The sequence below is a fragment of the Erythrolamprus reginae genome, chromosome 5 (genome assembly GCF_031021105.1).
Source record: "Erythrolamprus reginae isolate rEryReg1 chromosome 5, rEryReg1.hap1, whole genome shotgun sequence".
Classification (NCBI taxonomy): Eukaryota; Metazoa; Chordata; class Lepidosauria; order Squamata; family Dipsadidae; genus Erythrolamprus; species Erythrolamprus reginae.
Window position 1 is genome coordinate 63,961,829 of NC_091954.1, and position 15,255 is coordinate 63,977,083.

General features: G+C 40.9%; 2 protein-coding genes across 3 annotated transcripts in view; one reads left to right on the plus strand and one right to left on the minus strand.

The window, feature by feature from the left end:
• Positions 1–1,341, minus strand: part of SFXN2 (sideroflexin 2) — a 50,317-nt gene extending 48,976 nt beyond the window's left edge. The window contains exon 1 of one of the 2 annotated variants that reach the window (XM_070752826.1): positions 1,235–1,341. The gene's annotated coding sequence lies outside the window, so the exon portion shown is untranslated. The remainder of the gene's footprint in view (positions 1–1,234) is intronic. The other variant, XM_070752825.1, reaches the window with a different exon arrangement.
• Positions 1,342–1,480: 139 nt separating this feature from the next.
• ARL3 (ARF like GTPase 3) overlaps positions 1,481–15,255 on the plus strand; it is a 39,140-nt gene continuing 25,365 nt past the window's right edge. Inside the window, exons 1-2 of the mRNA XM_070752828.1 lie at positions 1,481–1,617; positions 14,641–14,784. Of these exons, the coding sequence (XP_070608929.1) occupies positions 1,615–1,617; positions 14,641–14,784 (147 nt within the window). The 5' untranslated portion in view covers positions 1,481–1,614. The remainder of the gene's footprint in view (positions 1,618–14,640; positions 14,785–15,255) is intronic.

The window sequence follows — 15,255 nt, forward strand, 5'->3', positions numbered from 1 at the left end:
GATAACATCATCAGTTCTAGCAGAAACCTCTGCAAGAAAACAACCAAATTTAAAGAGCACCAAGGACCCATTTCAACCCTGAACTACAAATATTCTCCTTTAGATGAAAAGGGATTTGGGGACCTGTGTATGCTATTTTTGCAGTACAAATGCAGGCTATAAGTAAAACTATATTTCTTTTAACATTAATATGTACCGCTGCATAGTACATATTCATTAGCTATCACAGCTGTATAAACCTGTTGTATTCAGAGAATGTAGGTAATTGCAGAGAAGGGGAAAAAAACCCAGGGCAGCTTGCTTGATCTGCTGAAATATATGCCAGGCAGGCAGCCCAGCAATTGCTTGTGTGCTGAAAACCTTCACATTACAATACTTTTTGAGATTTAACTTCAAAGCAATACCAGCATGAATCATTTACCACTCAAGACCTGGCTTGATTTTACATATTTCCCATTCGAAATGGCTCCTACTATATATTTCACTCCATAGTGTTTAGAACAAGCACTCTGATTAAATCCTCTTGATTCTAAACTTCTTTGACCACTGTCCCATCTTCTCTTTTTTTATGAACCTATTTTTTAGAATCTACTTTTACGGCCCTAAGTCAGTTATTATATTTCCCTCCCCCTCCAGTTTTTATATTCACTGAACCTAAGTGACATTGATTGATGTTCCCAAGTTATGGGTTGCCGCAGTCCACGGAGATGGGTGTTAATCGTTTTGGCAAATGTACTGAAAGCAGAAAGCTTATGAAAGTCAACCTGGAGTTTGGGGGAACTACTGTCTACCTGAGAGCCTCAGTGTTGCAGTGGTTAGAGTGCAGTATTGCAAGCTACTTCTGCTGATCACCCGCTGACAGCAGTTTGGCAGATCGAATCTCAGTAGGTTCAAGATTGACTTCCATCCAAAGTCGGTAAAACTAGGACCCAGATTATTATTATTATAAGTTAGATTTGTATGTCGCCCCTCTCCGAAGACAAGATTGTTGGGGGCAATATGCTTACTCTGTGTAAATGCAATTGCTATATTTCTTTCTGGATCCCCCCTTGATATTGCCACCATTCCAATACCCATTCTTTCATTCCTAACGATCAGAAAACCTTAGAGCCGCTTTCCCACCAACGCCAGAAGCGAGCCTTTGGCGTCGCTTCTCATCCCCTGCCTTCCCTCTTCCATCGTCAGGCTGAAAAGCAGCACTTTATTCCCACACAATCTTAGTTCAAACTCCTACCTGTAACTCGCCAAGCACCACTCGGCAAGACACACACGCCTTTCCCTGGATAGCACATGTGTAAGAACTACTCCCCACCACCACTGTAATCTCTCCGCCCCCCCCCCCTTAAGAGTTGGGACGCGTGGCCCTCCGCAACCAATCCAAAAGCTCTTCAACCTAAGAAAGAATGTGCTTGGTCTCTTGTTCAAGACGCATGCGCAGAATGGAACATGATCTCTTCCCCCCCCCCCAGAAGAAGCCAGTGGGCGGTGCATCCGGAGCCGAGTCCCTCCTTTGCACCGCCCAGAGAGCACCCGGGGCGGGCGTTCTACGTCAGAGGGATGCAGTGCGCACGCGCTTGCCGCAGTTGCCCATGGTAACCGAGAGCCGCGTAGAGGATGGTGAGTGTGAGATTTGGAAGGGGGGGAGAGAGCCGGGGACCGAGGAGGCCCGGGAGGGCGAATTGGGGTTGCCCCCACCTCCCTCACTCCAGTTCTGGGGTTCTGTGAGGGTTGTGGGAGCGAGCCGTTTCTCGGGAACGGAGTGCTTTGATAGAAGGGGAGGCCGGTCCCCAAGCGATGGAAGTGGTTGAATGGGGCTGAATAAAATAAAAGGGGATTTGGGGTGGGGTGGGGGGAGAGGAGCGTGAATTGGTCCTCTGTGTTTCTGGTTGGAGAAACTGTTCAAAATGACCACCAGGAAGAGGAGGTTGAGGTTTGAACGAGAAAGAGCGTTCCAAGAATGGGGCTTTCAGCTCGTTTTAGCGTGTGTACCATCCCATGTGCTTATCCTACTGTGCTGAGCTGTTAAAAAAGAGGCTGAAATCAGGATCCACTCTTCAATTGTATTGAGTTACTGCGAAGTGCCCGGGTCTTATGGCGATCGTTTCTATTTTCTGTGGCATTGAACTGGTGCCATTCGAAAGGCAGTTTCTTAATCTTGTAGAGACATGTGACTTGATGAGGAGCTTAGCCTTTGTAACCTGGAGTCTCCTGGGGACGAACTGACCCATTTTATAAGAAATGGAAATGGCTCAGGAGGAGTCCTGTCGTTGTCGTCCCCCTCTTAAGATGCCAAAGTGTCTGGGAAAACAAGTGTTCAAATGCATCTTTCTGGAGGATTTTTTTTTAAGTTAGAAAGAAAAGGGATTATTTTTCTGATTCTATTACAAGATTTTCTTTTTTGATTATATTTATTTATTTATTTATTAGATTTTTATGCCACCCTTCTTCAACAACTTGGGGCGGCTAACAGCATATACCAATACACTACAATGGCAAATCTAATTAAATTTAGAATTACAATCTAAAATTACAATATTTAAAAACAATCATATCTCATTTCGTTGGCTGGGGGGGCTGAGACCTAATTGCCCCAAGCCTAGTGACATAGGTGAGTCTTAAGACTCTTACGGGAGGGGGAGCTGATTCCAGAGGGCTGGGCCCCCCACTGAGAAGGTTCTTCCCCTACGCCCCGCTAAGCGCCATTGTCTGGCTGATGGGACCTGGAGAAGGCCAACACTGTGTGGGACCTAATCTGTTGCTGGGACTCATAAGCCAGAAGGCAGTCCCGCAAGTAATGGCAATATATGCCATAGCTGGCCAGTTTTGAAATTGCCTGGCTAGACTGCATCCAGATAAGTATTTTAAAGCTCATCATGTATCAGATAAGAGGTTTCCTTTGATCACGCTAAATTAGTGATAGGCAGAGTGACTGTACACCTTATGTAATCCTGCTGTCATATTCTGAACAGAATTGAGGGGCAGGGAAAGGAGTAAGCAAGGGAGCATATGTGAAAGAGTGATACTTTCAGGGTAACTGTTGTTATTTTGCTTGGGAATGGAGGAAAGCTAGAATAATATTTAATAATAGCAATTTATAAAATGTATATGCTGCCTGACTCTCAGCAACTCTGGGTGGTATTTAATAGCATGTGTTTGGTGAGCTATAATAGTTTGGCGACAATTTCTGATTATGCTGCTGAAATAAAGACGAGGCATTTGGGAGAGAATATTAGAGTGGAAAGATCAAAGTCCATTCAGTTTTGCTACTAAAAACAACCCTAGGGGCATAAATGTATGCCAAGAGGTTTATGGATCTTGGAAATCTGGTAAAAAAAATAAATTAGATTCTATAAATCCCAAAGTATAAGTTTTCTGTAAGTTAGGATGAATGAAAAATTGTCTTTTAATGTTCCTCTAAAATAAGGCTCCTGTTTCTCTTCTATTGCCATTTATAGTAGTTAGAGACATTAAGATAGGACATAATAAGTATTGAAACAGCAGCTTCCTTAATTTAGTGTTGATATGTTGGTTATCTAAGCAAAGTATCAGATTAGAAACCAGGAAAGTACATTGTAATCCGGCCTTGGACACAAAGCCAGCTAGGGGACTTGGGACAGTCCATTTCTCTCAGCCCTAGGAAGAAGTCAGTGACAAACCTCTTCTGAAATACTTGCCAAGAAAACTGCAGAGACTTAGCTAGGCAATCTTGGAGTATCAGATATGATTTAACAGGGGAAAAAATCTCTTTACAATGTTTTCTTGGGATGAAATGGGAGAACTAGCTGAGCAAGAGCAACTTGATTATCCAGGTGTCACAGCTCCTTAATAAAAATCTTTTGTATAATTGAAGAATACAAAATTCTCCTTTTTGCACTAAGGTTTTATTTCAGTGAATCCTGATGAAATGTTGATATATCTAGAGCTTTTTGTAGAACAATTTGAGGTTTTTTGGATTTTCTTTTAAAGAATACCGGTAGATGCATGATCTTGGTAGAAAATATGTAAACATTCTTAGTCTCCTACTACCTTTAGCAGTCTCTGCCATCCTTACTTTGTACATCTATACTGCTATGTGAAAATTAATGTTATACGTTCCAGCCTTAGCGTAATTGATTTAACAGGAAAAATATCTCTTTACAATATTTTCTTCATGCATTTTACTTCCCTTAGTTTACTTCCCTCGCATTTCTCCAATATTTCTGCCAGAAGATCTTACAGCTCTACTTGAAGATGCCCAGGGATTAAACTTTAGACCATCTTCATTTAAAGCAGTGCTTCTCAATTATTTTCTGTTACGCCCCCCCCCCAGGAAGAAGTAAACATTTCGCACCTCCCCAACTCTGATCTGGGCCCCAATGGAATTTTAATGTTAATATTATTTCACTTATTATAAGCTGCAAGCAAACTATTGGCTGGGGAAGGCTATTCTACCCACTTACCTGGGAGTAAATCACATTGAACTCAGTGGAGCCTGTTTTTGGTTAGGCAGGCATAGACTACCAAGGTTAGGGCCCTCTTTTGACATGGGATCAGGCCAGCTTAATCAAGCCAATGTTTTGAGGTCGCTGGCCTGGCCCATAAATGCCATCTCTGCCAGCACTCACAGCGAATGGTGTGGAAGGAGGCTTTAGGGTGCTGTTCAGAGTTTTTGCCCAGCTGCAGAGGATGGTTCTCCTTGTCCAGCAGCAGATTCGCCACAATTCATGGCTATTGCAGCACCAGCTACAAACAACAAGAACCCACACAGCCGCCCTGCCTGGCTATCTTCAATCGAGAGGGAGCATGCATGTTCCCCTGGGTCACATGTGCCTTCCCTGGCATCACTCCGCACCTCCCAGGGGGACCGCCCCACTATTTGAGACACACTGATTTAAAGCATGTCTATGAGCTTCTAACCATGTGATAAGTAAGTACATATGAAGGTGAGCTGAACATCTGTGTGAAGAGAAAATAAATATTTTCCCTCTTATTTTACACTAATCAGCTGAAACTGAAACAAGGTCACTACAAAGGATATAGTGTGCCAGGAGCTAGTTTCCAGATGATAATTTTCCCAGGTAGTGGGACAACAATTCCAACTTATTTGTCCTTTTTGCAAACCTTGACGTAAACTGAAAAAGAATCTTAGACTAAATCTATTTTATGGAAAGGGATAGGAATAAGGCACTTAAAATATGCTTAGGTTTGCACAGAAGCTGAATGTTCTTTTGTATCTTCTTATCATTTGTTTCTTTTCAGAAAGTCTGTTTTCAGAAAAGGACTCTAAAAATCTAAGGCAAATAGTGATAATATTCAAATTAAATGAAAAAAATAAAGTTATTTTTTTTGAAAAAAATTACATATTTTAAGTGATTTCACCAAATTATTTGCAATTTAGAGAACTCGTGAAACATATGTCAAATCACAAAAATTACCGCCAGCCGTGCACACGTTGTGCATGCACAACTGGTGCAATTCCGGTAAAAATCACCATTTTTTTGCTTCCGCGCATGCTCCACTCTCTGCTCTCCTGCACCACAGGCATGTCTCGGTGCATGCAGCCATGGTGCCCCGAGCAAATCGTGGCCTTCGGGACCAGCGCTGTGCTCGCGAAGGCCCAACTAGCTCAGGGCACCATTGCTGTGCCGAGAGATGCCTGCGGTGCGGAAGAATAGAGAGCAGGCCGTGCGACCGGAGCTTGGGGCCACCTGGCTGCTCCCCGCGCTGCAGGCTATCTTCTTGGCACAGTGAGGGAGAAGCTGCAAGAGGTAATGCAAGCACCAGAGTGAGGCTCCAAAAGGTAAGGGGCGGGTGGGCCATGAGCAGCGGACGGATGGGCCATGAGCAGCGGAGCAGGTGGCGGACGGGTGGGCTCCGAGCGGCAGGGTGGGCAGCAGAGCGGACAGACAGATGGGCTGCGAGCGGCAGAAGAAGGGTGGCGGGCGGACGGAGTGGCCAATTCCTTCACTCAAAGGAGGCAATTAATTCATTTTTTTGGATTGTATCACTTTGCCCTCTTTCCCAAGGTCATTCCCATATACCAATGGTTCTCAAATGACCATTTCACAGGGGTCGTCTAAGACCATGGGAAAAGACAAATTTCCCATGGTGTTAAGAACTAGAGCGTCTGGCGCCTTGGAACATATGTTTACAATCTGACCAATCAGGCGTTGACAATGGGGGTATCCCTCTGGCCTTCCTGCCAATCAGCTTAAAGCTCTGTTGGGAGAATTGGCACTAGACCTATGATTGGGGATCACCACAAGATGAGGAACTGTATTAGCGGGTCGTGGTTGAGAACCACTGCCATATACCATTACAAAATCACCTGTGCAGGCTAGAATTTAAGGCAGTTGTAGTCTACTACATCTGCAGGAGACCATGTTTGGGAAGGCGGCTCCTAACAAAGAGCAACTCATTAATTTATTAAATGCATAGCATTATTACATAATTTTTCATTTATTCATTTGTATCCCGCCTTTATTATTTTAGAAATAACTCAAGGCACTGAATATATCCAATAGATGTTCCTCCTCCTATTTTCTCCAAAACAACAAATCTGTGAAGTGGTTTTGAACTGAGTTGATATTGATATTTTATGGGAATAACATAAAAACCACATACATTGAAAATGTAGAAATAACGTAATAACAAAAATGCTTCTATATCAGAAACTTTATGTGATAGAGCAAAACTAAGGATATTTTTGGAATCAGCACATCAAACTCCATAAAACAGACATATTACCTTTGCTGACTATTTTGTGTGTGTTGACCAGTGTAATTTATCTTAGGTTTTTCTGAAATTTTACCCTTGATACTCTGTTCACTAGAAGATTTGTTTTTTGTTTGTTTGTTTGTTTGTTTGATTTATTTGTTTGTTTGTTTGTTTGTTCGTTCATTCATTCATTCATTCATTCATTCATTCATTCATTCATTTATGCCTCTATGCAGCCCAATCACGAAGGACTCAGGGCGGCTTACAATAAACAATATAAACACAAAACAATAAAAAATCAAATATAAAATCTAAAACAATAAAACCCTCATTAAAAAAAAAACTATGATAGAACCATTTATACGATTTGGCCATGATGGTTGTTAGTTTATGGCCCCCAGGTTTGCCGGCAAAGCCAGGTCTTCGTGGCCTTACAGAAGGCCTGTCGGGTGGGAGCAGTACGGACATCAGGGGCGAGTTGATTCCATAGAGCTGGGGCAACAACATAGAAGGCCTTCCCCCGCGGTCCCGCCAACCTGCATTGCTATATTATTATTATTATTTTTATTATTACTTGATTTGTATGCCGCCCCTCTCCGCAGACTTGGGGCGGCTCACAACAACAATAAAACAGTGTACACTGAACAAATCTAATATTTAAAAAAATATCTAAAACCCCATTATTTTAAAAAACATACAACACAAGCATACCATACATAAAACTATATAAGCCTGGGGGAGATGTCTCAGTTCCCCCATGCCTGACGGCAGAGGTGGGTTTTAAGGAGTTTGCGAAAGGCAAGGAGGGCGGGGGCAATCCTGATCTCCGGGGGGAGTTGATTCCAGAGGGTTGGGGCCACCACAGAGAAGGCTCTTCCCCTGGGTCCCGCCAGATGACATTGTTTCGTTGAGGGGACCCGGAGAAGGTCAACTCTGGGATCTAACCAGTCACTGGGATTCATGCGGCAGAAGGCGGTCCCAGAGATATTCTGGTCCGATGCCATGAAGGGCTTTATAGTTCATAACCAACACTTTGAATTGTGACCATAAACTGATCGGCAACCAATGCAGACTGCGGAGTGTTGTTGTAACATGGGCATACCTGGGGAAGCCCATTATTACTCTCGTAGCTGCATTTTGCACGATCTGAAGTTTCCGAACACTCTTCAAAGGTAGCCCCATGTAGATAGCGTTACAGTAGTCGAACCTCGAGGTGATGAGGGCATGAGTGACTGAGCAGTGACTCCCGATCCAGGTAGGGCCACAACTGGTGCACCAGGCGAACCTGGGCAAACGCCCCCCTTGCCACAGCTGAAAGATGGTTCTCTAATGTAAGCTGTGGATCGAGGAGGACACCCAAGTTGCGGAAACCTCTCTGAGGGAGTCAATAGTCCCCCCCTAGGGTGATGGACAGACAGATGGAATTGTCCTTGGGAGGCAAAACCCAAAGCCACTCCGTCTTATCAGGGTTGAGTTTGAGTCTGTTGACACCCATCCAGACCCTAACAGCCTCCAGGCACCAGCACATCACTTCCACTGCTTCATTGACTGGACATGGGGTGGAGATGTACAGATGGGTATCATCAGCGTACTGATGATACCTCACCCCATGCCCCTGGATGATCTCACCCAGCGGTTTCATGTAGATATTGAATAGCAGGGGGGAGAGGACCCACCCCTGAGGCACCCCACAAGGAAGAAGCCTAGAGGTCGACCTCTGACCCCCCACTAACACCGACTGCGACCGACCGGTGACATAGGAGGAGAACCACTGAAGAACAGTGCCTCCCACTCCCAACCCCTCCAGCTGGCGCAGAAGGATACCATCATCGATGGTATCGAAAGCCGCTGAGAGGTCGAGAAGCACCAAGACAGAGGATAAACCCCTGTCCCGGGCCGGCCAGAGATCATCCATCAACGTGAGCAAAGCAGTTTTGAATCCTGACTGCTGAGTATATAATTATATGCTATTGAGAATTAGCTCTATTTCAATAAAGCCAGTATATCATAGAAATAATAGATTCCTCTTTAGGAAGACTGCAAAATCTAAATAGGTGCTGAAAACAGTTTAAATAAAGGTCAATGTTTAACTTTTTTTTCTGTAGATCTTGCAACTGACATGTTTTTAGCACTTTTAGTTAATACTGTACTTATAAATGGCACCAAATATTAGAGCTTTATTTGTGTTAAAATTGTGACCAAAATTAATATTTATATAGGATTTTTTCCTGCATCCCTTCTAGCCAATGAAGTATATTCACTAATTCAATTACAATTCAGATCCAATCTTATTGTGGAAACTTCTAAATCGCTTTGAGCAGCCAGCTTTGCTGGTTGAGGAACTCTGGGAGTTAAAGTCCACAAGTCTTAAAGTTGCCAAGGTTGGATTCCCCTGATCTATATTACAGAATTGTTTCATGAGAACAAAATAAAGGGAGTTTCCTTTGTATACTATTTTGAGATGCTTATGCGATCAAACAAATACACACAATTGCCATAAGTGAAATAGGGTATCATAATTAAAAGCTAAAGCTAAATAAAATTTTTGAGTGGTGATGACTTGGGGAAAATATGTACAGTACTGTATATGTTTTGCGTTTGATTTTTCCCCCCATTAGTGGCTTTCCCAAGCTGAATGTATATGAACTTCAATTATTAATTTTCATTCATAGCTCTGCAGAATTGTCCTCTTGATTAGGCAGATTAGTAATTTCACGTATAGGGGAAACATACTTTTAATAAATCATATACTTTAATATGGAAAATGGCTGTCTGCAATGGATAGTTGGAACTATTTCCTTACATTTCTGAGAATATTGATTTCTAACAATTCAAGCCTTTTATGAGTCATATACCACTATCTAAGCTGCTTCTTTCTGCTTGTCTGCCTCTGCATTCCTGCTGTTAAAAATTCCTGCTGTTAAAAAAGACTGAGATAGATTTTGAAATAGAGAATAGAAATTCTTTTATATTTAAAGTTCCCAAAATCTAAATAATGCCATAGCTAAGCTGTATGAAGTGTAATAATAGTTCAAAGCAAACTAGGGTCCATATTGAAGAAGTCAGGATCAAATCAAGTGGCAGAATTAAAATGGTAGAAGGGAATGAAATAAAAATCAATCCAGAATCAGAGAAACACCTCTGCTCAGCTAGATCTTATTGCTAACCTTTTCCTACACAAAAGAGACAGCTTTTGTAAAGTCTGGAAGACATTTCACTAAGAAATTGTAGTGAGAAGTGAAAAGATTCATTGCTTGGAAGAGTGGTTAGTAGTTCCTTCCTTCCATTATGATGTCACAGTCTCAGGATAAGAATAGCAGGATCAGTTAATGTTCTGGCTCTGACGCTAACTAGGAAACCAATCAACAGATCAAGAATAAGAATGAAAAGCCCGAGAGTCCTGAAGAGAGATGGAAAGTGCTGTTATGTATTATGTTAGTATTTAGGAAAAAATATTTTTATTATTTTAGATGCAGCTATGTAACAATGCTTATTTCCTAATAGAGTAGATATTAGTAAAGCTATTAGATTGTCTTCAATGATATTATTCCTTTAATTTGAATTCCATTAATATTTTTAATTTAATTTATTAGATCTGTATGCCGCCCCTCTCCGTGGACTATACTATTTCACAGTATTTTAGAGAACTTTCTAGAATGCAGCAAAAGCAATTCTCGACATCCTAGCACTTTAAAAAAACAACAACTTTCATTTGTTCACTTTATCAAATGTTTGGAATAGAGCCCTTTAAAAGGAATTTAAAATATTAGATTTATTTAAGAACTTTGTAACAATTGACTATATGTGTGAGAAGATAGGGAAAGAGGATCAAAGAACATAAGTTATTTGAAAATTGTTTATACTTATGTCCGAATAGTATCCGCTGGTAATATTCACTGTATGATAAACTGATAAGTTAAAACTAAGCTGTCAACGTGACAGCAGGGTGGGGTGGGGCTATGTACAGTCTGTTTTTGTTATGTCTATAGTTTTCTCTTTCACTTTTTTCCTGCTTTCTTTTATGGTGAATGTAAAGATGTAATGATTTAGAAAATGTCCTTTTAAATGTATATATCTAAAATAAAAATTCTAAAAACAAAAAAATGTTTGGACTAGAGCCCTTAAAAGGCTCAGAATATGTAGACACCCTTCCTAGAAGGGAAGTAAGGTGAGAAATTGTAAATGGAGAGGTGAGAAAGATAGTGAAATTTCAAAGAGGTAATGACTGTTAGACAATAGTTGGGAGTGACATAAAACCATCCACATGGCTTCTGTGCCCCAGAACAAAGATGTTTTACTTGCCATTTGTTGATAACATGTCTATGTCACTGTGAACCCACTGCTATAGCAGTTGGACGATGGCTTTTGAATTGACGTGAAAGCAGGTTTTCCATGTTATACTAAAACTAGGCTTTCATGCAGACAATGTAAAAATGCACAGAAGAAGTTGTTTGACATGGTACAGGCAGGATCAATGCTGAGTTCAATTCTGATGAACCAGACAGGTCTTCTGTGGGCCTGCACACTTCTACCTAGTCACCAGGTTTAGAACCTGTTATGTAATGTTGTTCAATGTTGTGTTGACTGCCAGGAAGATTGGAACCACAACTTCTCTGGACATTTTGCTTATGGGTAGTTAAACCAATTGATTTCTACCCTGATTGAGAGACCAGGCAGCCCAAACTACAGTGGAACCCCGACATAAGAGCTGCTCTACTTAAGAGCAACTCGAGATAAGAGCTGGGAGGGGAGAGATATTTTTGTTCTACTTACAAGCCCAAATTCGAGATACAAGCGCCAAGGAGCTGTCTCCTGAAGCCAAACGCTAACTTCCGCGTTCGGCTTCAGGAGACAGCTGCGAAGCGGCGCGCGTGTTTTAAAAGGTTGCAGCCGGCCTGGGGGGCTCGGGGGGGGTGCTTGCAGATTTCTTTCTTGCTCTTTTTCTTTCTCTCTTTTACCTTCCCTTCCTCTATTTCTTCTTTTCTTTCTCCTTCCCACCTTCTTCCCTCCCTCCCTCCCTTCACTCATTCCTCTCTTACTCTCCCCTTTCATAAGTTTCCTTGCTTCCTTCCTCTGTTCCTGTCCCTTCCCCCTTTCTTTCTTTCTTTCTTTCTTTCTTTCTTTCTTTCTTTCTTTCTTGCTCTTTTTCTTTCTCTCTTTTACCTTCCCTTCCTCTATTTCTTCTTTTCTTTCTCCTTCCCACCTTCTTCCCTCCCTCCCTCCCTTCACTCATTCCTCTCTTACTCTCCCCTTTCATAAGTTTCCTTGCTTCCTTCCTCTGTTCCTGTCCCTTCCCTCTTTCCTTCCTTCCTTCCCACCCTCTGTCCATTCATTCACCCATTCCTCTCTTGATCGCTTAAAGCCGGTCCCTGGTGCAAAAAGGGTTGGGGACCTCTGTCCTACAGGATTGGGTGGCAGAGAAGTTGAACATATGTAAATTTAAAAGTTTAAGAAAGTTTACAAGTTAAGTGAAAGAAACTTCATTATTCATTTATATGTACATGTACATTTCTTCATTAAAAACATGTCTTTCTGCATAATTTAGACTAACTTTGTGAGTTTTTTGAGGGCTGGAACCAATTAAAATTATTTACATTAATTCCTATGGGGAAAAGTCGTTCGAGATAAGAGCTGCTCGACTTAAGAGCCCAGGTCCGGAACGAATTAAACTCGTATCTCGAGGTACCACTGTATTGCTGTTCCTGACATCAGTTCTATTAATGCCACTCTTTTGAGCTGATGAATGTTTTTCTAATCATTGAGAGCAAGGAATGTAGAGGGGTCTTCCTCTATGCTTGCTAGTAGTCTGATTGTAAGGGAGACCAGAATCCTGCTTTTTTGAAGGATAGGTTTATTGGTCCACCTACATATGTGCAACAAAGTTTCCTTCTCAAATTCAGTGGGTGCAAGTAACTTTCAGATTTGAAAGAAATGAAAGGGAGTGTGATATGATCTATTGCTGCCTGACATTCTGTTAAAATTGATATAGGCTTCAAACAAAAAATTTGAGCCTTACAAAGATCAAACTTAAAAAATCATTTAAAAATACTTTTCTTTGTATTTTCAAATTGCAAGCAAAAACAAAATATTTAGTCTACTTAACAATATAACTTCTTGCAATGTCACATGATTTATAAATTACACATTTTGAAACATTTTTCTTCGTTATTTTCCTCCATTGTCTGTATATGTGTGCGCACAAACACACCTCACACTACTAAAATTCTCATTTCCCAGATCTTCAACTGACAGAAACAGTGCATCCTAAAGCAACAATGTTTGAATTTTTGAACCAGGGTACCTCAGAAGGACTAACTTGCAGAATGCGTCTGAAACCCAGGATTCATGATTCTTGTGGAATTGAAATTAGTCAAATTTTATAACATATTTTATAATATAAAAATGCTCATAAAAGTTTGTGCCATAATACAAAGTATCACGAACATTTTCCTGTGCTGATGGTTGACTGTGCTGTGTAGTTCAACATGGACTATTCGAAGGCAGCTGCATCTCTGAATGTATCCTATCTTTCCCAGTGAAGGCAGTACGTACATTAGAAATTCTTTTGTTGGAGGCATTGAGGCATATGATAAGGAAATATGTCTGAAAAATCGATTTAATAGGTCACAGGTTTTCTGGTTCTGTATACAAATAGCCTCTTAAGCCTCTTTCTTCATACATTCACCCTTTTCAAAATGTTAATTGTTTTCTCTTTGTTCACCTTGGTCCCTTTGTTTGTCAAATATTAATGCTGTTACAAAATCTCCACTTTCTTGTGCTGATTGTTATATATGGCATTGTTTTTATTAAGAAAATGCACTGTATTTTTCAGACTGTAAGACAGTGTTTTTCAACCAGTGTGCCGTGAGACATGGTCAGGTGTGCCGTGAAGCTCAGAGAGAGAAAGAAAGCAAGAGAGAGAGAAAGAAAGAGAAAGAAAGCAAGAAAGAGAGAGAAAGAAAGAAAGAGAGAGAAAGAGCGAGCGAGGGAGAAAGAGAACGAGAGAGAAAGAAAGCAAGAGAGAGCAAGAGAACAAGAGAAAGAAAGAAAGAAAGAGAGAGAGAGAGAGGGAGGGAAGGAGAGAGAGAGAGAAAGACATAGAGGGAGGGAGGGAGGGAGAGAGAAAGAGCAAAAAAGAGAGGAAGGAAGGAAGAGAAAGAAAGAAAGAGGGATGGAGAGAGAGAAAGAAAGAGGAAGGGAGAGAAAGAGGGAGAGAGAAATATAGCGAAAGGGAGGAAGAGAGAGAGAGAGAGAGAATGTTTTGTCCAAACTTTTTTTAGCCCCCGCCCCACTCAATGTGCCCCAGGGTTTCGTAAATATAAAAAATGTGCCGCGGCTCAAAAAAGGTTGAAAATCACTGCTGTAAGACACACTTCCTCCCCCCAGTGGGTGGAAATGTCTGTGCGTCTTATAGGCTGAATATGGTCCTATTTTTGGCCTCGCCCCCATGTGTGATGTGTGAAGGGTTTGGGAGGCCTGCAGACTGCCCCTGGGGGCTCGGGAGGGCAAAAACTGTTTTTTTTTTCTTATTTTCTTCTTCGAAATTTAAGTGTGTCTTATACTTCTGTGCATCTTATAGTCCAAAAAATATAGTACAGTATATGATTTTTCTATGTATAACAATCTCCCTTTTGTCCTTCACTATTTAAGAAATGATTAAATATTAAATTTGTTTCTGGTGTTCCTTCTTAATACTCTGTTTAAAATAATAAATTGGGTATTGATGAATAGATTTTATTGCTTTACTTCTTTTTAATCTTATCCATTGGGGGTTAGTTTCTCCCTGATTTTTGAATCATATATTATGAATCTCTAGCTAGGGAACTGTATAATTTATTAACATGCAGTGCTTAGTATATATTGGGAATAGCATATGTACTTTCCAAAAATAGATCTTGGTAATCATGATTGAAATAGCAAATTTTCTCTCTATTTGACTGACAGGGCTTACTATCAATTCTGCGTAAATTGAAGAGTGCACCAGACCAGGAGGTTAGGATCCTGCTCCTGGGATTGGATAATGCAGGCAAAACTACACTTTTGAAACAACTGGCATCTGAGGATATCACCCATATCACTCCAACACAGGTAACAAAAGATAGTATTACTGATATGGCAGGTATTCCATGATTAAATATAAGACTATATCTTGACATTTGGCAAAGAGTTCCAAAACTACATTTACATTGCATGCACATACAACTCCCTTTCCAGATTTCAGTGGTATGATGGTACAGGTAGTCATCATTTTCCAGTTGCACAATTTGTTTTACAAAATTATGACAGCATCCCTTATTTTAATTCTGATTTTGAAATTCAGAATAACCAATAATGTTTGAAATTTTCTTCTTTTTTAGGTCCTGAAACCAGCAGGGGAATGTGATCTAAGAAAGAGAAACATTCTATTATACAGATACAAATATAGCGATAATGGCATTCCCACATACCCTTAGATTTTACATTTCTCTGCTTCACACTTTAAAATAGTAATGTGTCAGGGTTGAATACCCTAATTTGTCCATTGAAATTGTAATACTGGTAACTTATATATGTATACAA